Source organism: Asterias amurensis, chromosome 14 (assembly GCF_032118995.1).
Source record: "Asterias amurensis chromosome 14, ASM3211899v1".
NCBI classification, from domain to species: Eukaryota; Metazoa; Echinodermata; class Asteroidea; order Forcipulatida; family Asteriidae; genus Asterias; species Asterias amurensis.
The window spans coordinates 1464000-1488681 of record NC_092661.1 but is presented as its reverse complement, the minus strand read 5'-3'; the positions used below and the strand labels follow the sequence as shown (position 1 = coordinate 1488681).

Here is a 24682-nt window from a genome sequence, read left to right as displayed (position 1 = left end):
AAAACGCTGTGCATTTTGAGGAGTGTGTGAGGCCCTCTTTTGACAACTTTGCAGACAGTACACATCAGTCGTTTGCAATACAACTTTACATACACTCAATGCATAAACTCAACCTGTGCAAGTTGGATATCCGTTTACAGGATGCGAGTTAAACAGACTTCCTTCACTTTCAATAGTATTTTCACCAAAAGATGAATTTGGCACGAGTACTAGGTACTTCCTCTAAAACAGGATTTCTTGTTAGAACTTACACCGTCGAGAAGGAGTCAGCCATTATGAAAACCTACAGCACTCTGAGGATTATGAACTAATAGTGCTGTGAATTCATATCTAGTGAACACTCAAAATTTATGTATTTGAAATAGGTCCATTTATTTATATGGACACATGAATCATGGGCGACTATGTCAACTGCGACTCATCAGAAGAAACAACTTTCAAGGATTCCACTCTGACGGACGTTGGTGTTGAACTGGGCACCGATTCTGACACCACCAGACGTGTGCGCGGTGTGCGATTCCTAGCCGAGTTAACAATTAGCATAAATCACACCAGTGACTCGTCCCCGACCGTGCACTCGACTTGCGAGAAGCCGACTCGACGTGCTCCGCCGGTGGTCGGCCCGGCCGGCAGTAGTTTCTACGGCAAGGAGCAGAGAACATGCGACCGAGACCAAGACATGAGCCGTGAGCCAGTGCAATTTCAACGGTGGAGGACGGACAGAAGAGAGCGGGAAGCAAAAATGGAACAGAATATTAAATGGCTGAAGGAGGAAATCGTAAGTTGCAAAAATATTTTCGAAATTATTAATTTTGTCAGATTTGTTGGTCAGTCTTGCATAGGTGGTTCAGAACAATAATTGGGCTTCACGACTGTTTAAAGTCTACTCCTGCAAATCTTTTAACTCTTTAGCGTTCAAGGTCGAAGGTGCTAAAATAGCAATTATTATTATGATATTTCCCCATCATTTCAAGTAACACCCGATTGCTATTTCATGTAAGAATTAATTTTTGAACTACACTGTTTTCCATTCTCACTATGATGTGACCCAAAACCAGGCCAAACCATTGTTATAACAAGATAAATTAATAGGTAAGGAATGTACAAAATTGTGAGCTTGTTCTCCATTTTGGATTCATTTGGAATTGGTAAAAAGAACATCTTTATTGCGGTTTTAATGGACATACCTCGAATCTATTCAAGAATTTGAGAGAGGATAAATTCATTTATAAACTGCCACATAGCCCGCCCCACCGTCAACTCTAATCATTTTCATTCTTTATCCAAATATTGAGCCAAATCTAACACAATAAGGAAAGGTAAATTGCCTTAAGGCATGGTTTATATTACACAATACACAGAATCGCTCTGGAACCAATAATTTAGAGGTTGACATTTGACCCCTGCAGACTCCTGATCGGGAAAGCGACAGGAAATCCTTAATTTGGCCAGTAAGTAAAACGTTGCAAACCTGCAACTACACTGGCAGCCGGGACACTAGTGGTAATTACTCAAGATAATAATATTGTTAGCATAAAGTTCTACTTGGTAACGAGCAGAGGAGAGATTTTGGTAGTAATTACTAATTGAGTAACTTGAGTAACTATTAGTGTCCAGTGCCTTTAAAGGCAGTGGACACTATTGGTAATTACTCAAAATAATTATTGGAATAAAACCTTTCTTGGTGGCGAGTAATGTGGAGAGGTTGATGGTATAAAACATTGTGAGAAACGGCTCCCTCTGAAGTGACGAGAAATAGGTAATTTTCCACGAATTTGATTTCGAGACCTCAAGTTTAGAATTTGAGGTCTCGAAATCAAGCATCTGAAAGCACACAACTTCGTGTGACAAGGGTGTTTTCTTTTCTTTCATTATTATCTCGCAACTTCGACGGCCGATTGAGCTCAAATTTTCACAGGTTGGTTATTTTATGAAGGCTAGTCTTTGACAATTACCGATAGTGTCCACTGCCTTTAAGTGTCAGGTATTCAGACGAAACTTGAGGCAATCGTAAAGGTCAATCAACTTTGTTTAATTTTGGTGTTCCGGTCATGTGAGTCTTGTTGCCAGGATCAGTTTATCCGTTGGATCTAAATCGAGGGCAGAGGGGGAAATTAGCCCGGCCCAAATGTCATAGAGCTATGTTAGAGTAGTCCAAGTCCAGACTAGCACATTTTAGCTTTACATACTAATGTTACAAAAGTATCAAATTTGAATCTTTTTTAGTGCACACAGGGAAAACCTGTACATGTATAATCCTAATTTCTGCTTAGCAATTTTAGGGAATATTTCAGCTTAAGCAGACCTGCTGGGCACTGTTCATTGTGCTACTTATGTTGTGCGTTAGAATGAAGTGGAAATAAGGCCACATCAAATAAAATAAAGTTTGTTTTTTTAGATTTTGTTGACATGCCAAAATATAAAATCAAGAATAAAGAAATCATCACAATCACTTTAAAGCTTTTTTTTTATTTTTATGTTTTCAATAGTTTTGTCAAACAAATTTAACTCCTAGATGACATTTTCTGTAAACTTTTTCAAACAACTAAGCACAGTGTAGCCCAAGTAAATATTTGAAGAATTGTTCTTGCTTTGCCAACATGAATAAAAACCTTCTTTAAACTTCTTTTCAAACCTGTACATTTTGAAAAGAATATCAGCTGAAAAGGTTGTTTTTTATGAAGAAAAACAAAATGGGGTCGGGGGGTTTTGAACGGTCGGGCGGGGACGATCAACAATGTTTTTTATGTGGCCTAAACACTGTCATAAAACGAAGTTGAGAATATTACCCTCAAAACCTTGTAACTAATCGCGTTTTCATTCAAAGTAAAAATATACAGTAGAATCGTGACTTTTAAGAGACTAAAAGTAGACGTACAACTAAAGGTCTTCGAAATTTGATTGTGTGACTAGGGGTCACAAGTGGCAATGCCCCCACACATAACAATTGATTTTATTCTCCGTAACCTAAAACTCACCCACACACAATGGCGAGAAAAGTCAACAGAACCGTCTAAATAATGCACTAACAATCTTTCCTCTGCAGCAATAACTTTTGTTGTGAGTCGGGGTTGTTTTGATAATGTAGTCACACTTCAGGAAATATAATTATGCTAGTTTAGACTTGGACTACTTTAACGTACCCGGGGTTTAGTCATCAAAATCCCATTATGTGTAGTGTATCGATGAGGGTCTATACGGCATGGCCCTCTGTTAGAGGGTTGGTGTAAGTTTTGTAAGCACTCTGAAAGACACTGGACACCTTTGGTAATTGTCAAAGACCAGTCTTCTAACAAGTGTGTCTCAACATAATAATTAGGCAAAAAAAAAAAAACCGTAAAAATTTGAACTAATTGGTCGTCGAAGTTGCGAGATAATAATGAAAGAATTCTGCACCTCAAAATCTAATTTTGGGGTCTCGAACAGTTATTTTTTAGTAATTACCAATAGTGTCCAGTGCTGTTGATAGTATAATACATCGTGAGAAACGGCTCCCTCTGAAGTAACGTAGTTTTTGAGGAAGGGGTAATTTCTCAAACAGTAAACGACTTCTAGATCCGCTGAAGCCTTTTATTATAAATCTGAAAGCAATGCAATAAAGGGTTTTTTTCCCCTTCATTATTCTCTTGCAATTTCGATGACCAATTGAGTCAAAATTTTAACAGATTTGTTTTGATGGTATTTTGAGATACACCAAGTGTAAATACTGGTTTGTTACAGTTCCAAAGGTGTCCAGTGCCTTTAAACCATCTACACACACAGAAGTCACTGGAACTGTTTACACAGTCATTGTACTTTACACGCGTGCCCTTTGCCAGGGGCAGGATATAGCCCAAATTTCACAATCAAAAAAGGAAGTTCGCGGGGTTTTCCCTCTGCTTGAAACACTGGACCTCATGAAAATGTAAAATAAAAAAATAAAATAAAAATAATGATTGCAACAACCCTTTATGAACAATGTTTTTTACAAGTATCCATAAAGTGCCATTTATGGAAGTCATCAGAAAACTTTTCCTCGGTGATTGAAAATTGAAAATGAAATTTGAAAATTACCACTTTAGGCTCGCGTTTTATAGGATTACAACTTGCCACTAAAAAAAGTGGCTGTGAAAATCACACATACAATGTAACCTGATATAAAAGTACATAACACAAATTTATTAAGTTTAGCCAATCATCAATCGAATTTGCATAATTGCCCGCGTGCTTGATGCAGCTGCAACGGTTACCAGCTGCTATAGGGTGGTATTTATTACACAAAACACTCGCACCAGTGACAGCTTTAAATGTGTCACAGATGAATTCATGCAAACATGCCATAGGCACCGCCAAAGTGAAATGTGCAATAAACTGTAATTGCAAAACGAGACTTTTTGTAATCAGTAGTCAGTTTTAACAACATTGCCATATGAGAGAGATGATGTTATCATAAATAGAGGTAAAGGGAGATAACTGTGGCAACATTGAAGATGTTAACATTGTTCGCATTGCGCATAACCCATGGTCACGGTGAAAACATAATCTGTCAAAGTGTTTGCTTTAATTGCTGTATAGTAGTTGTTAATTTGTTACAGTAAAACAACAAAAATTATGTGCGAGTCCGAATCTGGATGTTTAAATAAGGTTATGGTTACGGCATGGTTATGGTTATGGTTATTTTGTTCATGCACAGAGAATAATAATCATAGGATACCACAATCTTACTAGCGTTACTGCTGTAACGCTTCCCAGTTTCAAACGCAGACATAAAAAACATATAAATATTGTACATTATTACTTTAAAGTAAAATGTTTCTTAAAATGCTTTATGCTAATGAAAGCTGCTTCTAACCATCATTTTGAATTGTCCATTACTTTAAAGACTGAATCCAAATCTGTACTCCCTTCGAAACTCTTCACAACGAAGCCACTTATACAGTCTCTGTGTGAACAAATAACATGAAACATATGTAACGGAATGAACTACTGTTTGTAGAGAAGAAAGCAAACAAACCAGTCCTTTTATTTTGAGTCTTCAGTCAGAAATTTTTCCAAAAGGTCACTGCATCTCGCCGCGTACCATTTTTCCCACAAATAAAAAGCGTCTGCCTCGACTTTCTTATTTTGATCAGCCAGCAGTGGCGGGAAATTAAGTTAGTGCAAGTCGTTTCCATACAACCAATCCACTTAAGGTTCGAGACCTGGCCAGCCCTGCAACGTCTTAAAGACACTGGACACTATACGTTATTACTCAAAATCATTCTTAGCTTGTACATTGTACAAGCAATTGAGAGCTGTTGATAGTATAAAACACTGTGAGAAACGGCTCCCTCTAAAGTTATATAGTTTTTGAGATGTAATTTCTCGCTCAATGGAAGCCTTTTATGCATCTGAAAGCACAAAGTAGTGTGCAACAAGGGTGTTTTTTCTTCCAATACTCTTTTGCAACTTCGATCACCAATAAGGAGTCAAATTTTTCATAGGTTTGTTATTTCACAAAGTGAGAATACTGGACTTTAAAAATTTTAACCAAATGCCTTTAAGAGGCGAGACCCCGACCTGCCCATGCAACGCCTTAAACCCACCAGCCCCGAGGCGGGGATTTACTCGTTGTGTATACTGGTCCGTTTGCCAGACGACCACAAAACTCAGCCAAATAATTGCCCTTTAAAAGTGAGTGGGCTTTTATTGCAGTGTTTATTTATTTATTTATTTTTGAGAGAGAGAGAGAGAGATAACAACAATTTCGAAAGGAATAACACATTTCAATTATCTGTTCAATTTCCTGATTTGTTTTTGCTTTCTACGTATGCGTAAAATGGAATATCGTAAAGTATTTTTAAGCCATCAAAGCCATCATTGAAGGGAAAATTAATGTATCTTTGACATTTAGAGCCTTTGATTTTTGTAATCCATTATAGAAATTAACATATTGATATTTCATTTCAAAAGGTATTTGCGTTTTTGTAAACAATATGAAAAGCGTTACCGCGGTAACGCTTCTTAATACTAATTGTTTTGGGGATAACGAGTGCATGGTATCTTTTTCCACAAGTATAGGCCTTTACTTCGAAGTGAAACATGTTTCTCAAAATGCATTCTATCCAAAGATGCTGTACTTCTTAGCATGTAAGTTTTTATTACAATTAATTTTCAAATGTTTACAGACCTTTTAAAGACAGTGGACACAATTGGTAATTGTCAAAGCCCTGTCTTCTCAATTGTTGTATATCAACATATGCATAAAATAACAAACCTGTGAAAATTTGAGCTCGATTGGTCGTCGAAGTTGCGAGATTATGAAAGAAAAAACACCATTGTCACACGAAGTTGTGTGCTTTTAGATGCTTGATTTCGAGACCTCAAATTCTAAACTTGAGGTCTCGAAATCAAATTCGTGGAAAATGACTTCTTTCTCGAAAACTACGTCACTTCAGAGGGAGCCGTTTCTCACAATGTTTTATACTATCAAACTCTCCCCATTACTCGTTACCAAGTGAGGTTTTATGCTGATAATTATTTTTAGTAATTACCAATAGTGTCCACTGCCTTTAAGCGGCTACGTGAGTTTGGGTCCTTTTTTGATGATGTTTTACCCTTTTGGTAACCGGGACTCTATCGTGTCCCTAAAATCTTTCCCAGGCGTCTGAATTTCGTCCAGGGCGAATTATCAAGCTGATAATGTAAATACGTGCCTGATAAAACAACACAATCTCAAGTTGTGGAACGTGGTGTACTCACACGTACATATCATAGTCCGTTTTCGAAACTACGGTTGGGATCGGGTAAGGCCCCGTCAGTTATTTTGAAAACGTGTGCTTTCCATACGGAGCCCAAACTGCTGCTCAAGCCCAAGCCATGATTTCGAAAACGACCATAGTCTGCGCCACTGATGACGTTAACATTGTCACGTCCACCGTTTTTTTTTTAAGTATTGGGTATGTTCTAGAAGAAGTTATCTTTTAAAGTATAAAGTGGATACTCAATGACTAGACTTTACCCTTTTTAAAAAACTGATAAAATGAAAAACTAAACACTGATAATTTTCAAAATGTATTACGTGCACTTTGTGTGAACCAGAATGATAGATAAAATTATAGCACATCTGTGAAAGTTTAAGATCGATTGGTCATCGAAATCAAAAGAAAGGGCATGAAAACCCCAATCACCATTCTAAACGCAGTATTTCGGACTCGCGAAAAAACAAGAATTTCAGACTAAAATATTTGATGGGAAGTTATGGGTGTGTAGCCCGAAACACCCCACTTTAAAGATTCTTCTTCCAACAGTCATGAAATGAAAATCACCGTGGGTTTCGAATGTGTCATGAACACAGTGCATGCCAGGACATGTCCATCGGGCAAAGAAAAGATTAAAACACAACCAGAAAATAAACAAAATACCTCCGAGCAAAGGAATATTCTGACAATGAGTAGTCTGGGCTGGACCCTTTTTTACAGAAATGATTTACAAATTTAATATGGTTTATCAAAATTAGACATGTCACTAGTCGCATCCATGCAAACACATGTCTGGTAACCCGTGCCTAGTGCTCAATAATGCTATGTAGATGTACTAGGCACCTGGTCAGGAATATACTGTCATTTGCAATCATTCGAGTATACTTTTATTTGATTTGGAACGGGCTGCCGCTGTTTTCTTAAACAGCAACATATTTTTCTATTTCAATAAACACTGGAGCCCGAGGCTAAATTGTGCTGACCTTTTCACGAAATCATGATTTCTAAAGATCTTGGCAGCGAATTTGATCTTAAAGAGAAGGTGCACAATTTATAAGAGTTAGTTTTTACCTTTTGAAAAAATACAACTGTCATTGTTGTTTTATTTGGTTGTTCGTTCTATCGAACTGACTATTTCTCTCTTTTTAGGCCTATATGCACTGTTTTGAATTGTTGTGTTAAAAAACAAGCTTTTATTTATGTATTCAAAATTCAGGGCTCGTTGTTACTTAACTTGTTATAACACTCTCTTGTCATTTTGTTTCGTGAACATTTTTCAAAGTTATGGCATTTTTCAAAGTTATGGCATTTTTCAAAGTTATGGCATGACCCTTTACAGGGAACGAATACGTTTTTTTTTTTTTTTTTTTTTTCTTTTTTTTAATCGTTCGATTGTTTTAATCCGATATCATATCAATTTAGAAAATTAGACTCCGGAGTGGCTCAGTTATATCCACGTAGGAAGAATATTACTGTCAGTTATGCTTCTCGATTGTGTATTCCATTATTAACTTGTAAATGGAATACACAATCGAGAAGCATATCTGACAGTAACGTTTCTCAATTCAAATGTAAGGGATAAAATCTTCTTTGTACTTTTTCCTTATAACCACATTACTTCGAAGTGAAATATCGCCCAAAATACTATACTATCTAAAGCTGCCATACTTCTAGCCAAGAAAGTTTTGATCCCGCTTTTAGTTTTAAAAGTGATTGCCAAACGTTTACCTCCAATGTAAAGCCATCTTACTGTTATCATGATCTTGTTCACGAGTTTACACACATTATCAAGGTTTACCAACCCTTTAAAAGCTGTCACTCACCCCTGTCAATAATTGACCTCTTTATGACCTTTGTTTCTTATTCATATTCAGTACATTTATTTCAATGCTGTCATACAAAACAATAATACAATAGCGTACATTTTTGTCAAAATTAAAACAAGCAATATAGTATGAGGTATGATTAGGTACACAATACTTCAAAAAAAATAAATGAATAAATAAATAAACAACATTATTTCTAATAATTTTCTAATAATTTTCTGCTTCATTAACCAAGAACAGGTGTATTCTGAACGGAAGTTATTCTGGACGATTATTTACTGAAGAATTAGCGTTTTAGTCATTGTAATTTGTTTGAATTCCCCATTTTTACAAAAATGCTGAAAAGCAAGTTGACCGACATAACACTTTACAAAATACACTGCTATCCTTGACACGATCAATAGAGTCAATGCAATGCCTCAAACCCCATGTCTTAAAAGACTCAAACAGGGTCAGTACACTGATTAGGCTAACTCTAGCACTCTTTCTGCCAGACAGTGCGATAAAAAGGTACTTCCACTACCTTGATATGCTATCAGAATCACATTAGCCCACTTGGACCACTCTAGCAAACAAACACATCATCGGGAGCGCCATCAGCGTTTGCTGATCGTATTACTTCTGCAAGTAAATTCCCGCCACTTTAGAGAGTTAAAGGAAGAGTTCAAACGCGAACAAATTGTCTGTGAAATGTTTCCGTCTGAAATTAGTCACATTATAAAACTGTTTACTGAAAACCTCATTTAAAGGAACACGTTGCCTTGGATCGGACGAGTTGGTCTACGAAAAGCGTTTGAAACCGTTTGTTATGAAATGTATATGGTTAGAAAGATGTTTTAAAAGTAGAATACAATGATCCACACAAGTATCACTCAAAATTGCACCGGTTTCATTTTACGTCGCGAACTAACACGGTCGGCCATTTATGGGAGTCAAATTTTTGACTCCCATAAATGGCCGACCGTGTTTTTCGACGAGGTAAAACGAAAACCACGCAATTTCGAGGCATATTTGTGTAGGTCATTGTATTCTACTTTTACAACATCTTTCTAACCATACCGATTTTATAACAAACGGTTACAGAACGCTTTTCAAAGACCAACTCGACCGATCCAAGGCAACGTGTTCCTTTAAACAAAGCAAACTCCCACAAATGACGTAAAAGTTATGTCATTTTGACATAAGTGTTTTTAAGTGTTTTTAGTTTTTTTCAAAACCTTGAATTGCCATCCTACACAAAAACAAAACCATGCATAAAACCGAAGCTATTTCATATAAATGGCTCAGTGATTTTTGTTATTGATGTAATTAATTTTAACATGCAATGCTGTGACATTACAAGTCCTTAGTATGACGGTTTGACCAGATGTTTTGAGCCGGTTAATTTTAAAATTTCTTGGAAATGATTGCGTGTATTTTTCGATTGCCTCGTAAATCACATGTAATTGCAGCTCATAGTGCAATAATGAACATCGAATTAATTTGTACTGTGTTGGTGGTATTTACAAGATTTGTTAAAGGAATGAACAAGGTTGGTATAGCTAACACATATCATTGTACAACGATTTGACCAGATGTTGTTAGACAGTTAATTTGGAACTTTTCTTGGAAATTATTGCGAAATGTTTTCCACTTGTCATAACTTGCTATAAATCACATGCAATTAAAATAAGTGCAACATTGAATTATTTTACGTTGGTGCCACACGAGGGTCGTTTATTTCGTAATAAATTAAAATTATCTTAATACGATAAGCTAATAACAGACGTTTAAAGGTGTTACACAAGATTGTTCGAGATGACAAATAGTTTCAGACAGTGTTCATAAAGTGTGTGATCAATTATTATATTACATGAAATAATAAAAATGTGAACATCTGGGCTCATTCCGTTGTTGTGTGAATCAGTAGAAAATAATGAAAACCAAGAACTGTTTTTCAGATTACTAAACAGTGGCCATGGGGGGTGGCTATTATTGATGCCCCCCCCCCACTTTAATTTGAAATCATTACGAATACACCGCCCCTGGTATTTTTCAAACCATCTGTTTTATAAAAACACATTTCATGTTCATGTTTGCCCAACTTGTTAAAATCTCATTTCCTCCAGATCAGTTAACCGTAAGGCTCATCCTCCGTCTAAGATTTCGTCGCTTCTGGAATTAAAATGGAACTCGCAGAATTTCGCCATCTGCCGCGACTATAAATATGACAAGTTGTTTGTTCCCATTTAAAAACAAAAAGGGAGGGGGGGGCGTCGAGTGAAACAATAGAGTATTAGAATCGGGATACACTTTCGTAAATACATTTTGAAATAATAAAACGCAGTGTTATCCAATTACATAAAAAAATACATTAAACAAATACAGTTCTTGGACTCCCCCTCTTAAATATGGAATGGTCCATTTTAGGATATCAATGTCTTTGCCTCCCCAAGGCAATGCACTTTTGAAAAAAAAAAGTAATTGGTATTTTGCCTGACATAACCAACGCTTAATTATTAAGGGCTATTACCAGAAGTTAACCTTTATTTATTGTATTAATATTTTTATTTAATTCTTTGGACAATACAATAATTATAACTCGGGAAAGGCAGAAGTAAAACAAAAATACATTTCATAAAAAAAGAGGGACCCTCCCAGATCTTGCTCATTTATGCGTCATTTTCCTCTAGTGCTACCTTTTTGTAGCAGGGGTGTTTGTGTGTCAGTAAAAGCAGAACGAAAGATTGAAATCGCAGCTGTCTTGTTCTCGATTTCTGGATTAAATCTTCCACATGATGAAAAACAGGAGTCTCACCACCAAGGATAGAGGGATTTATCACGGGGGCAACATCCTCAGTGTCCCCGCTGTGGTTGCCACGCCACCCGGACTTTTGAAAAAATTCCTCGTACTTTAATCCTGGATTTGACGATCGGGGTGCAATCTCGGCCGAGGGTGGTTTAAAGGCACTGGACACGTTTGGTAATGGTTAAAGACCCATGTCATTAAACACTTCGGAGAAATGGCTTCATAAGTATAGGATTCATCAGCTGATATGCCATCTCAAGGGTTATAAAAAAAATAGTTCTCAATTCTGTCTGTGAACCTTTGGTCTCATTTGATACAACTACAATTGTTGTTTAGAGCAACTTATTGACAATGATTTCTTTTAAATCTCCCATACACAGGGCAAATTAAAGGAGCAGGATCAATCCCTGATGCGGCAGTTCCTCCAACTCCGGTCGGTCATCTACCAACTTAAGAGCACCATGAAAGCAGCCAACAAGGGTGCCGTGACAAAGCTCCCACGCATCGCAGCGTCCACGGACTCCTTGGTCCGGGCCAGCCACTCGGACACTGAAGTTCTCGTCGCTCGGCTAGCTGTGGACGCCGAAGAAGAATCCTTCGATGATGATGATTTAAACGAGATGGATGACTCGATGGGGCTGATGGAGGAGTCGTACCTACCGGAGTTTAGGAACAGGACTGTGTCCTTGATGGACCCGAGTAAGATGGGGAGGGGAAGGGGAAGAGGTGCCGCTGAGTGCGGAGGGTATGGATACCTCAAAACACGGACTATGTCGTTCTCGGTCGGTGCTTCGGCACGGGAGCTGGATCGGGCAATAATTGAGTGAACAGTTGTCCTCCTAAACCCATGATATCTATATGAAGAAACTATCAATATTAATAGTAAACTTGCGGGTACAACCATGTGTACATCTCTTTTGTGGGAGTGATGGCTCTGAAAAGAACCACTGTGGTCTCACCACTGTTTCGAACAGCGTACTCTGCGCTTGAAGAATTACTGATATCTACTTGTCAATGCATTGTGATGGTATCGACGGATCACACTGTGTGTCGTCAGTTTTGAAACACGAATTGTGGTTTTACGACTGACATTATTTGGTTGTGAGAAAGAGACATCATAAAGACAATAACACAAGCTAAATGGAGATGGGCTGGGCACACTGCCCGAAGAAATGACAACAGATTGACAACAAGAATAATGGATCGTCAACCAAGGACAGGGAAAAAGAAAAGGGTAGACAGCGAAGAAGACGGATGACATCAGGGTCTTATAACGAGTTATTCTAAAACTTAATAGTTCAGAAAGATTTAAAGACAATCTTTAAGTGCTCCTTTATTGTGTCAAGCCCTGCCTGTACGTGTTTCGGTGTAAAGTACAATGGGTTGGCTGTGTACGTTTTTAAATTACTTGCAACACAGTGCGAAGTCAAAACATCCATAGCTCTATACTTACAGGTCCTTGCAGCTATCGCTATTAAATCGGCACACAAAGATCCTTCTGAACTTGGGCCGGCCTTGCAAGGATAATCCCTTTCCTACACCCTAATCTCTCTGTGCCCCGGTTCCAAAACAAGGACGAAGGGGTGGACTTTATGAAAATAGGCTAACTATACATTCACGCATAATAAGAGATACAATTGGTTGTCAAACGCCATTTTGTGCTCCAGGTAAAAGCACGCGTCACGCCACAACAATATTATGGCACGATGCTCCCCTCATTTTGCCACCAGTAGCGATATTGCGCAAGCTCGATGTGCTATTTCCACATTGGTTCGTGTAAATACTATGGTAACGATATTAATGAAGTCATATTTTAACAAAATATTAAACCAGATATAATTTCAAAATGTAAAAGTACAACTTGTCTTCGTTTTTTTTTGTTTTAGTAGTTCAACAATGATCTCCATTCTTCATTTTCTTTTATCGGTACAAAAAAAGATATAGACATTACACGATATAGTGTGTTTTAATGTGACCCTGTGGAACCGTCTTCATTCACGATAGTCAATGAATGTAGCATCATATTTCAAATATCAAAACAAAAAAACAATACCTGTTCCGACGGTAGGTCGGAACAGCTAATTACATTTTGCACCACTCAAACCCCATGTGAGAACTTTCCCCTACATATATTATTCTTAAGGACTTTTGGAAAAATGAGTGCACAACAACAACTAATCTGACCTTTGAATCCCTTTTTAAATACGATGGTTACAGCTTCATAATATTGTATCTCAGAGATTGAAAGCCAGTACACATTCAATTTTCAAAAGTAAAAAACCCAAACAAAAAAATAGTATGGTATTTTCAACAACTATTTAGCAGTAGTAGCACCACGACCAACCATCGTATCGCACCACCACCAACAAACTCCAACCTGACACACTTTTAGTTACTGTGTATCCACATCCAGAGCACACGACAAAATCGGCCAACTACAATCAGAAAGCGCTTTCCGAAAAAGTAAACTGAAAAAGTATTGCGTACACAACGCTGTTTTGTCCTAAAATATCTCACAGAAAGGAATCCAAATACAGTAGTCACAATTCTGATTAGACACTCAACACTTAACCGGTGATAAATGGGATTTTAACCTAGAATAAACATGACCTAGTCAGTTGATTTCAATGTTATCTCTGCATATACGGGCACACTGTCAAACACTTGATGGTGTTGAATGGTCACGCTGCTTTGACAAGTAGAAGCGGAACTTCAACCGTGATTGGAAAATATTTCACTGACATCTAAAGTATTCAGATTATAACACGCTGGTTGACCTACAAAACAGGTTTCTTGACCAAAAATATTTAACAGTACATAGTTTGTCAATATTGGCATTAAAGCCATTATACACTTTCGGTAAACAGTATTGTCCAAGTCCCACACTTCGTGTATCACAACTTATATATAAAATAACAATCCTGTGGAAATTTAGGCTCAATCGGACATCGGAGTCGGGAGAAAATAACGGGAAAACCCACTCCTGTTTTCGCGCGTTTCGCCGTGTCATGACATGAGTTTATAACAAATCCGTAATTCTCGTTAACGAGAATTTATATTGTTTTACCGTTTTCTCAAAAAGTAAAGCATTTCATGGACTAATATTTAAAGAGAAGTCTTTCACAATTACCTTCTGTAAACCCTGTAAATTATTTGTAAATCTGTGAACTTTTTTTTTTCTCTACCGAAAGGGTCCAATGGCTTCAAACTAATCAAGATGTCTCCTGACGATGACTTTAGAGCAAGCTAGTTGAAACGTTGAGACCAATTCAAGAACTGACTCCGTGGTAGTGAAGCTAATAGCGAGAAGTCCCCTCGATCCACTAGCTAAAGTAGTAGTCCTGGCCGATTTTCTACCTTCCGCACAGGTAGTTTGTTAAGCGGGACAGTTATTTTCAGAACAAAGATGGCTACCGTTCTCCGAGCATAATTCTCTGCGGTAGTGACAAGGCATAACAAGTCCTATAAGGAACATTATCTACTAGGCAAGTGATGTGGGGGAAATGCCACTACTGGGCCGCTGTCTTCATCCGGAAGGATAAAAACATTACTTGCAATTCAGAACCAATGATTTCATTAGATACATTGATTGGATTCAATGATGTCATGGATAAACGTGCAGTGATGTTGCTTAGTTGTATTTTGATTGGTCGGGGTGATGTGAGTGCAGCTGAAAAACACCACCTCGGACCAATCAAAACAGAGCTTAATTTAGGCGTCTGCATGAAGTGTTCACATGTACAGTACGATGCATGTAATATCTGTATGTAGGATTCGAATGTGTGCGAAATGAATGTAGGTGAAAGGTGATTATGGACGGGGATTGACCTATAAAGGCTATGAGGCCACTCTCTGGCGTTATATTCACCTGCTTCGTGACGTCAGAAGTGTGACGTCAGATATTCATGCTACCACAGCATTATAACTGAGGCCATCACGAGAGGGCGCACGTCACTCAAGAAACTAGAATTTTGTGTTTTCAATTCATGAGTGTAAATGATCACAGAGGCCTGATAAAGCCATATTTTGGAACCACGGCTCCGTAGGCACCGCCCATTGCAGAAAGTGTGCATTTTCAAAATGGCTGACATGGGGGCTTAAAGCCAGTGGACACTATTGGTAATATTGTCAAAGACTAGCCTTCACAGTTGGTGTATCTCAACATATGCATAATAACAAACCTGAGAAAATTTGAGCTCAATCGGTCATCGAACTTGCGAGATAATAATGAAAAAATAAACACCCTTGTCACACGAAGTTCTGTGCGTTTAGATGGTTGATTTCGAGACCTCAAGTTCGAAATCAAATTCGTGGAAAATTACTTCTTTCTCCAAACTATGGCACTTCAGAGGAGCTGTTTCTCACAATGTTTTGTATCATCAACCTCTCCTCATTACTCGTCACCAAGAAAGGTTTTATGCTAATAATTATTTTGAGTAATTACCAATAGTGTCCACTGCCTTTAACATGAATATTAATATTATCGAGATTCGCGACTCCGTTCAATCAAACTATTCCATCCACTTTTACTTAAAAAGATCCGTTGGGAATGAAAACCCACCCAGGATGCCAGTGATCGAAGGTTGTAATCCACAAGAGGGCGCCCTATAGGCAATCTGTTTCGACCATCAAAGGGATACAGACTTGGTCCAAGCCTAGATGTTATTATGATTAAATACCAAGATGGGAGATTGTTGACTGAAAGGTTTCTGTTTGCTAAGCGGCTTCAAGAGAAGAATGTGGATTAAATTCTTTGTTTAGATCAAAGGAAATGTCGTTCAAACAAATATTCACGAGTTGAATATCATCCATAAACCGAGTGGCGCTATTATTGTTTCTACTACACGAAGGACTGCCGTGGCTAGTCTACCATCAAGGCAAAGTCTAAATCCCTTCTCTGTTTGGACAATGTAAAAAAATAATAGTTATCCAACGAACTTTTCTCAGTCGGTGGTTGTGTATGCCGAAACTAATGACGTTGCATTTACAAAAGCAAACAGAAATTGTTTGATAGCAGGGCCCTGGTATTACGTGGTACCCCTTTTGTGGGAAAAGGTCCTGCATAAAGTTCGGCTTACGACCGTTGCCGGCTCTAGGGCAAGCCCAATCGAGCCACTCCGGCGTTTAAAACCACTGCAGGCCAGACAGCAGCATGGCGGGTACGGGGCCAGGCCCCAGAGACCAGGGGAAAGTAAAGAATGACGATATGGTAAGTAAAAGATTTTTAGGAATTCTGTTTGGGGGTTTGTGTTGGGGACGTCTCCATACATCTGGGTGATTATTAAATAAAAATTGCATAACACCATTTGCAAGCCTAGAACATCAATACATCTTTCGTATTTGGTCGCCTGTATATTGTAATACTTTTCATAAATGTATATATTCGATGTATTTTTGTATAAAATGGTAATTTTTGTGTGTGTATTTTTTATAAAACATATTTTTAGACACGCAAAACCAAAACGAATTTCACTGTACAAATATTTGTATTTTTTAAAAGTCACAATTAAACATTACTCATATTAATACACTTGTTTAAAGACCTGTTATGTTTGGGGATCCAGTTCACATGATTTTGAAAAAGAATTACTCGTTAATAATTTTACAATCTCAGATAGTGACAAGAGCACTTGTTCACACAAGAAATATGTAAGCACACTCGGGTAAAAACGTCGAGACCAAACCAGCTCTTTTCAGAGCCAACACCCTCACATTGACTATTGTAGTTGTAACAAAATTGACCTTGGTTGGTGGCTGGCTGCTGATATTGAACTGCGCCTCCGGGCATGCGCTGTATTGAAACCGTGCACCTTTGTTAACCTTGCCTTTGAAAAGATTGCCAGTAGAGGGCCAGTTTAAAGTCACCTGGAAATAGATGTTTTTTTCTTTCAAACATAAGAGTATATGCTTACGAACAATAAAACTTTTTTTTTTAGTAATTGTTTGTCACGATTTATATGTTTAAAAAATATATAAATTTGTTTGGGGGCTGACTCCGCCTACCCCTTTTGTGACGTCAATCGAGGCAGACTTTGCCTGCAATGCGTTTAGTAAACACACGTGCAAAGTACATGTATGTCCAAGTCGTTGGTACCAAGAGTTGGTACGTTTCAAAAAGTGTTTTTCTGCATTTAGCAGCAATACACGTGGTCGGCATTGCCGGAAAAAAACAAAAAAAATATTTTTTTGAAACGTACAAACTCACGACTTGGTCCGTACATGTACTTTGCAATTGTGTTTACTCTACGCATTACAGGCAAAGTCTGCCTCGATTGACGTCACGAACAGCGCCCTCTCGGGTCGGAGTCTACTCTTAAATTTGTAAATAACATAAGAACTGATTTTTTAAAACCTTAGTTAACTGTTTATTCACATTCCACTCATCAAAACACATATATTAGTGACAAAGCTTTATTTTGAAAAAATATCACTTCTAGGTGACTTTAAAAGAACAAATCGGGAAAAATTTTGAGGGTGGCAACCCTAAACAGCAAATGAGGAAAAGTTTGCCATATCCGGGCCGGGTCATCACAGGGTTCCACAAACTTTCTTGAGCAGCAATCGTGACAATTTGACACTTTGGTAGTGTGAAATAAAAAGGTCTTTGTCAATAAAAGGAACAACTCGTGCGCTTAAACGGATTAAAGGCAGTGGACACTATTTGTAATTGTCACAGACAAGTCTTCTCACTTGTAAACGAGCTCAATCGGTGGTCGAAGTTGCGAGATAATAATGAAAGAAAAACACCCTTGTCACACAAAACACATATATTAGTGACAAAAGCTTTATTTTGAAAAATATCACTTCCAGGTGACTTTAACACAAAGGAGCTTATTATTATCACAATAATACATAAGTCAAATCATAATACACAATAATACTACTACTGGGTTTTTATTGCGCGTTATCACACTCCAGCGCGCGGTATTACTTCCTGCAAGATATGTGGAGCTACGTTTTGATGAGACCTATTCCTTTCCAGCACCATGTAATTGGGTTTACAGGCTGTTGCGCAAGCTGCCAGTCAAACAAGGAACGCTGGGCGAAACCTACGATAAGTACACTGGGTTCGTTTACGTGCGTTACACAACAAACGAGACCAGCGGCTTTACGTTCCATCCGAATGAGGACGAAGCATCATGGTTAAACGTGTCTTGCTTAAAGGACACAGGTGTCACGACTGGGACTCGAACCACACACTCTGCTGATCAGAAAACATCACAGCTTGTGTCCGGTGCTCTTAGACACGCCATGTACAGACTCATGCATGCCAAAAGGTGCATAAAAATAGCGAACAATTTCATGCAGACATCCATATGAAACCCTTTACAACACCAGTCACGACTGGCTGGCTCGACATAAACCACTCGAAAAAAACAAACAAAAAAAAAACACATAATTTTTAAAAACTCACAAAGCAAGTTTGAAATGGTTGACAGAGGATCCAAAACTGTGCTTGTTGACACGTAAAGAATTTGTGGGGAGGCTTGCCCGTAGCTGAACTGCCGAGCATCAAAAGTCAATGTTGTCCTCAATAATCCACTAAGACAAGTATTCTCACATGGTTGGTGTATCCCAACATATTATGCATAACATAACAAATCTGTACAAAATTTACTCGACAATTCGTCTTTGAAGGTGCAAGGAATAGTGAAAGAAGAAAAACACGTCAGAGTCATAAAATGTGTTGGCCTTTAGATGTGTGGGCTTTCAGTTGCATAATAAAAGGCTTCATGCCTGATGAAGTCCAAATTAATAATAAGTATTTGAGTCAGGAAATAAACCTCTTTCTCAAAAACTATGTCACTTCTCACAATGTTTTATACTATCAACAGCTCTCCATTGCTCGTTAAAAAACATTCATTTTGAAAAATTACCAATACTGCCCAGTGCCTTTAACCAAATAGCTCGGACTCTCTGCATTTTAAAACCACCCTTCCTCCCATCTGGTTTTGTAGGTTTTGCCGCCAGACGCACAAGGTGTAGAGCTTTTCAACGAAAAAGAGGGCGCCCTGGCCATCTTCAGAAAGTGGGTAGAGATCACTGGACGGGAATCAACAAAACAGTTGTTCGAAGATGGATTCGATCCGCGGCAACCACAGGCACTGGTCGACTTTGAGGTATAATTTGACTTATTTGATTTCTCTGTGGAGCTTGAGTCGCCTGAAAGTACCGACAAATCACTACAGAATAAAAACACACAACGAACAGATGTTGTTATTGAGATGTAGTTTATTTGTTTTGTTGGGGTGTTTGCTTGTTGTTTGGGTTCTTAATATTTGTTTAAAGCCATTGGACCCTTTCGGTAAACACTATTGTCCAAGGTCCACACTTCGTGTATTACAACTTCTATATCAAATAACAAACCTGTGAAAATTTAGGCTCAATCGGTCATTGGAGTCGGGAGAAAATAACGGTAAACCCTCCGCACGTCTTGCCGTGTCATGACATGTGTTTAAAATAAATCCGTAATTCTCGCTAACGAGAACTTATATTGTTTTACTGTTTTATCAAAAAGTAAAGCTGTTCATTGAATAATATTTCAAGGGAAGTCTTTCACCATTACCTTCTGTAAACCCTGTAAGTTATTTGTAAATCTGTGGGTTTTTTTTTCTGTACCGAAAGGGTCCAATGGCTTTAAATGGGTGTTGTTTGTTTGGATCACAGATCGTTATTTTGGCAGGTAACCTTATTCTGCTCAGCAGAATTCTTGTTTTGCTTAATACAGGTCTATGCAATTGTGCTAAGAACCAAGGAAACGAGGACGGACAAACATTGATGAAGAAAATAAAACTTTTGTTGCCAGATATCGTTGATTTATTTGCCAAAAAAAAAGGGTTTGTTTGTTTGTTGAAAGTAAGGAAACAGACTGAGTGATAAGTGATAAACCTTGGATTTAGAAAAAAAAGAAGTTTTGTTGACATATTATTGATGAAGTAATTTGCATCGTAGTAACAATTTTTTTTTTTTTTTTTATTTTTTTTTTTTATAGAAAGTTAGGAAACAGACCGAGCGACTAGCGATAGAGGAACTTGGTCTGGGCCCGGCAATCAGTGACTGGGACAAATTCGCTGGAATATTGAACACCCTCTTCGTAAATTGGCGATTTGATCCTGAGGTAAGATTGTTAGAATCAAGAAAAATTGACTAAAGCGAGACTCGAACTAGCCTGAACCTACCGACGCCCCCCCTTTGAGGCTCGTGAATAACGCCAGAGACCTGCCGCGAGACCGGCGTGTATATTCACCTTTGACCACATTTCACATAGGGATACGCATTACAGAAGCAGTGACTGTTTGGGCATCTATGTCGTTTCACGTTTATCGAATGATATCACTGCATTGTATCTAATGGAATTACTGGATCTAGCGGCAGGGACCTGTCTTTGGGTGGGCCTAGTCTAGACTCGAACCAACAACCTCCGATTCCGATTTTGTACACAAAGGACGCGGGCTGAGTATTATTCTGCCCTTTTCCAACACATATCACTGACACCTGTTGATTGATACCCCTCATAGGATGTGTGGAATAGTCCAACTTAGGATATCATTGTGAGTACGATGTAAAGAGTATAAGAAACACAAATGCGAAGGACGTAATTATGACCTTTTTGAAGTAGGTCTATAAACAGGTCAATTATAAGAATGGGTTATTTTTAAGGACTGGTTATATAATAACCATTATCGGTTTATGTTTCAGGTCATGGCAGAGGTCACTAAGTTTGTGGTCTTCATCAAACAAATGGGATTAAATTTTGAAATTGGCAGTGCAGCCGAAGATGTGGGTGTGGTCACCTTGGGTAATGACGTCGTGCCAATCATGAGCTTGCACACTCATAAAGAGCGCCCTCTCGTGTTGGTGGCGTCTTCACTCTCCTGACCCCCGTTTCAGGTAAGATTAATTTCCTCCACTTAAAAATACACTAGTTTTCTTTGGACTCAAAGAAAGGTTCCAGCCGTCGATTTCACCAAACTCTTCCTAACTTAGGATTAATCTTAGGACTTAGAAAGAGTTAAATTCCGTAGCCATAGCAATCGGAATCAAGTTAGCGTTGATGTATCCGGCAGGATATTTTGCTGACTTAACCAATGGAGATGGAGATGGAGATGGTTCGGACGCATTGGCCCTATCAGTTACTCGTAACTCCCAAATGGAGGGGGCGGGATTTGTGGCAGATTTAGGGGTGAGCGGATCCGCTTCGGACAGTTCGGACTGAAAACAATATCCTTTTGACAAAATGCAGAATCGTTTTACTTAAAATCCATTTCTGTCTATTCATATAGAATATAAATTATGCACGGGTTTGCGCTTACCTTTCTCAAGATGGGAATGTCTCTCTAGCTGTTAAGGTGAAGTTTTATCTCTCACATGGGACAGACATGAGCTGACAGTTTTCTGGAGAAATTAAAAAATAAAATAATACTCGATTAAACCTCGTAGTTGAAACGGTATGGTGCTCGCTGTAGGACACCAAAACACAACGTCCACATGTTTACATTTACAGTTTAAAGGTAATGGCGGTAGAAAGCTTCCTTTAAAATATTACTTGCTGGGATTGGGTGTTGTAGTTTTGAGAAATGAGTAAAAACAAGTCACAAACGTAATGCCTCAGGGAACCTCTCTTGTTAACTATAAGTCCTTGTATCTAAACTACTGATAAACTCTTTGTATTTATTTTGATCCAGACCATAGTTCTTGGTGGCACTTTGAACGCATTGTTCAAAGAGTACAAGGACCGGGCCGATTTCCTCTGCGTCTACCTGGCAGAGGCTCACCCAAGAGGGCGCTGGGTCTTCAGCGACGAGTTCAGCTTTATGGACCAGCCCAAAACAATTCAAGATAGAATAGACGTCGCTCGGTAAGACATTTTCAAAATAATCACATTATTGCTGCGTCCTTCGGATGGGACGTAAAGCCGTAGGCCCCGTGTGCTGCATAATGCGTAAAACCACTACATGCTGCTTTAAAGGAGGTCTCTCAATTCAATACCTCCTACTCTGCAGGAAATAAGAGTGATCGCTTTGACGCCTCTAGGTCTGTGAGAAAGCGCTAAATCATAACCGAGTATAATTATTTTGTCTATTTTGACAGAGAAATGATGGAAAAAGACTCTGTTCACAACACCTTCACTGCCGACACACACAGCCAGGACAAACTTAGACTGGTGCTGGACACCATGGACAACAAATTCGCCCTGCAATACGACGCGCACCCAGACCGTATCATCGTCGTTGAGAGTGGTAGAGTGGCGTTCATGTGTAAGGAAATTCGTCAACAGTTGCAGAAACCGGATAAGCTCATGACGGATGAAGTTAAGGAGTGGTTAGAGGAGCGATTCAGTCAGGAATAAGTGTTTAAAAAAAGGGATTAAAGCAGATATCTTTATTTTATTTTTTATTTTTTATTACAGTGACCTATAGATATTGGTTATATATTGGCGAAACTTATTGGGAGACTTTAGAACTCTTGGTGGCAGCATACCTATAAGGTATTCCATTTTTTACGTAGTCCCGAGCAGATTTGTTATGCACACATTAACGAAAACAATGGATTTACCTGGTAAGTCAACTGCTTCCGCCTAGCCTCGCAAAAGTCCCACATTGAATGCTGGGGTGCGTTTTGGCGGTTTGTAACCAATAAAACTGTTTCGGTCACTGGTTAAATAACCGACGGTAAGTTCAACCGAAACATTTATTGGTCAACACTGCCAAAACGCACCCCTGGTCATCTTGCCTGCCTAACATGCACGCCCTCAAGTCGCCGTTGCTAACAGAGTCTGACGTCATCACTATAAATGGGCATCGCAACATAGTCTGAAGTCGACCCTAAAACGGGCATCGTAAAATAGTCTGAAGTCGTCCCTAAAATGGGCATCGCAACATAGTCTGAAGTCGACCCTAAAACGGGCATCGCAACATCGTCTAACTTCGTTCCTCTAAATGGGCATCGCAACATAGTCTAACGTCACTCCTATTTTTATGGGCATCGCATTGAGTCTGACATCACTCAAAGAGTGCCTCTCCTAACTTGTAATGAATTTATGTAATTACTTATTAATTAACAATTAATAATTCTTAAGTATAATTCACTGGTTTATCAAAATACATACATTGGATGCTAGCATTTTCAAATGTCAATTTAAAAGAAAGATATTTAACTCGTAGTCATGTGTTTGTGTGTTTTATATAATCAATCCACTAATAATGTGTTTAAAATAAATGACTAAATGGAAGTTGTATAATTATTAAACCCCCAAGAATAACCCATGATGACTCTTTGGTAAATGCTGTCCTTTCAAGGGGAGCGCCCATTCTGTTTGATATTCTACTTTTCTGTAATTAATTTTATACAACTTCCTTTTAAAACTATTATTTTGAGACACAATTAATATTCATGGTTTGGAAATAAACGGAGAAATATAATGGAATTCCATACCTTGTTTGTTCGACTGTTTGTTTGTAGTAGGGTCTGGTGCTGTACCGGCGGGTACCAGACCCACCGGCAAACACCACTAAAAACATTATCAGATGCTGAAACCTTAAGAAACATCTCAAGCAAGAGAAAAATCAAACTACTCAAGACGGCCATTTTCTGACTAATGCTTCAAATGTTGTGTTGCCAGTCCCTCTGAGACATAGTCAACCCCAACTCAATGAGTCTTAAAAAAAAATGCATTGTTTTCTTCGAATTAACAATCAATTTAGTTGCCATGGTAAAAAATAAACATCGCTTTAAAATGTCTGTTTAATTGGGTATAATACTTTAAATTTTCTTTATGATGACTTGACTTATTGGCAATAGAACCGTTTCACATTGGCAGAGCACTTATAATATAAACCACGTGTCAGCAAGCAATAGGTTATTGCCAATAGTCCTTGATTATTCCCACTGTCTGGTCATCAGTCAATTAGCAAATTAACCCTAACGAGCTATGAGCAAAATCGTCTGGTTCCTACATTTTTTTTTTTTTTTTGGCAACACGATGGTGATCTAATGCAGCGGTGTAGCCTGAGGGCCTAGTAGGACGTAGTGCTCTACCGGCTGGTACCAGACCCCTCGGTACAGACCACTCACACTATGAGATGCTGAAACCTCAAGAAATAACTCCTACGGTTATCTGCTTGATGACGTAGATGTCAAACGACGTCATTTCAGAACAGACCAATCATAACACAGACTTTGAAAGCTTCCACGTCACTGCAAGGTTATCCACTGAAATCATCAGGGCCCAATTTCATAGAGCTGCTTAAGGAAAATCGCTTTAAATTGTTCTCCCTAGCAGAAATGAGCATGATACCAGTCACAAATTGTGCATAACACATATTATTTTGGCTGGTCACCTTATTCTT

General features: G+C 38.4%; 2 protein-coding genes across 2 annotated transcripts; both read left to right on the top strand.

Moving 5' to 3' along the window:
* The first annotated feature begins 112 nt into the window (after positions 1 to 112).
* Positions 113 to 13160, top strand: LOC139947071 (uncharacterized). Its single transcript, XM_071944905.1, has 2 exons — positions 113 to 778; positions 11714 to 13160. Exons 1-2 carry the CDS (start codon positions 395 to 397, stop codon positions 12158 to 12160), a joined length of 831 nt encoding a protein of 276 aa, XP_071801006.1. The 5' UTR covers positions 113 to 394; the 3' UTR covers positions 12161 to 13160.
* A 3134-nt stretch (positions 13161 to 16294) lies between these two features.
* On the top strand, positions 16295 to 23778 carry LOC139947591 (uncharacterized). The gene is made up of 6 exons (XM_071945537.1): positions 16295 to 16542; positions 19292 to 19453; positions 20326 to 20451; positions 21033 to 21224; positions 22019 to 22191; positions 22425 to 23778. The coding sequence occupies exons 1-4, from the start codon at positions 16486 to 16488 to the stop codon at positions 21210 to 21212; spliced, it is 525 nt and encodes a 174-aa protein (XP_071801638.1). The 5' UTR covers positions 16295 to 16485; the 3' UTR covers positions 21213 to 21224; positions 22019 to 22191; positions 22425 to 23778.
* Positions 23779 to 24682: the final 904 nt, after the last annotated feature.

Excerpts from the sequence above, each read along its gene's own strand:
- LOC139947071 (XM_071944905.1), top strand. The coding sequence starts at position 395 with ATGGGCGACTATGTCAACTGCGACTCATCAGAAGAAACAACTTTCAAG. Across the intron at positions 779-11,713 it reads AATGGCTGAAGGAGGAAATC|GGCAAATTAAAGGAGCAGGA; the intron begins GTAAGTTGCAAA and ends TCCCATACACAG.
- LOC139947591 (XM_071945537.1), top strand. The coding sequence starts at position 16,486 with ATGGCGGGTACGGGGCCAGGCCCCAGAGACCAGGGGAAAGTAAAGAAT. Across the intron at positions 16,543-19,291 it reads AAGTAAAGAATGACGATATG|GTTTTGCCGCCAGACGCACA; the intron begins GTAAGTAAAAGA and ends CTGGTTTTGTAG. Across the intron at positions 20,452-21,032 it reads ATTGGCGATTTGATCCTGAG|GTCATGGCAGAGGTCACTAA; the intron begins GTAAGATTGTTA and ends TTTATGTTTCAG.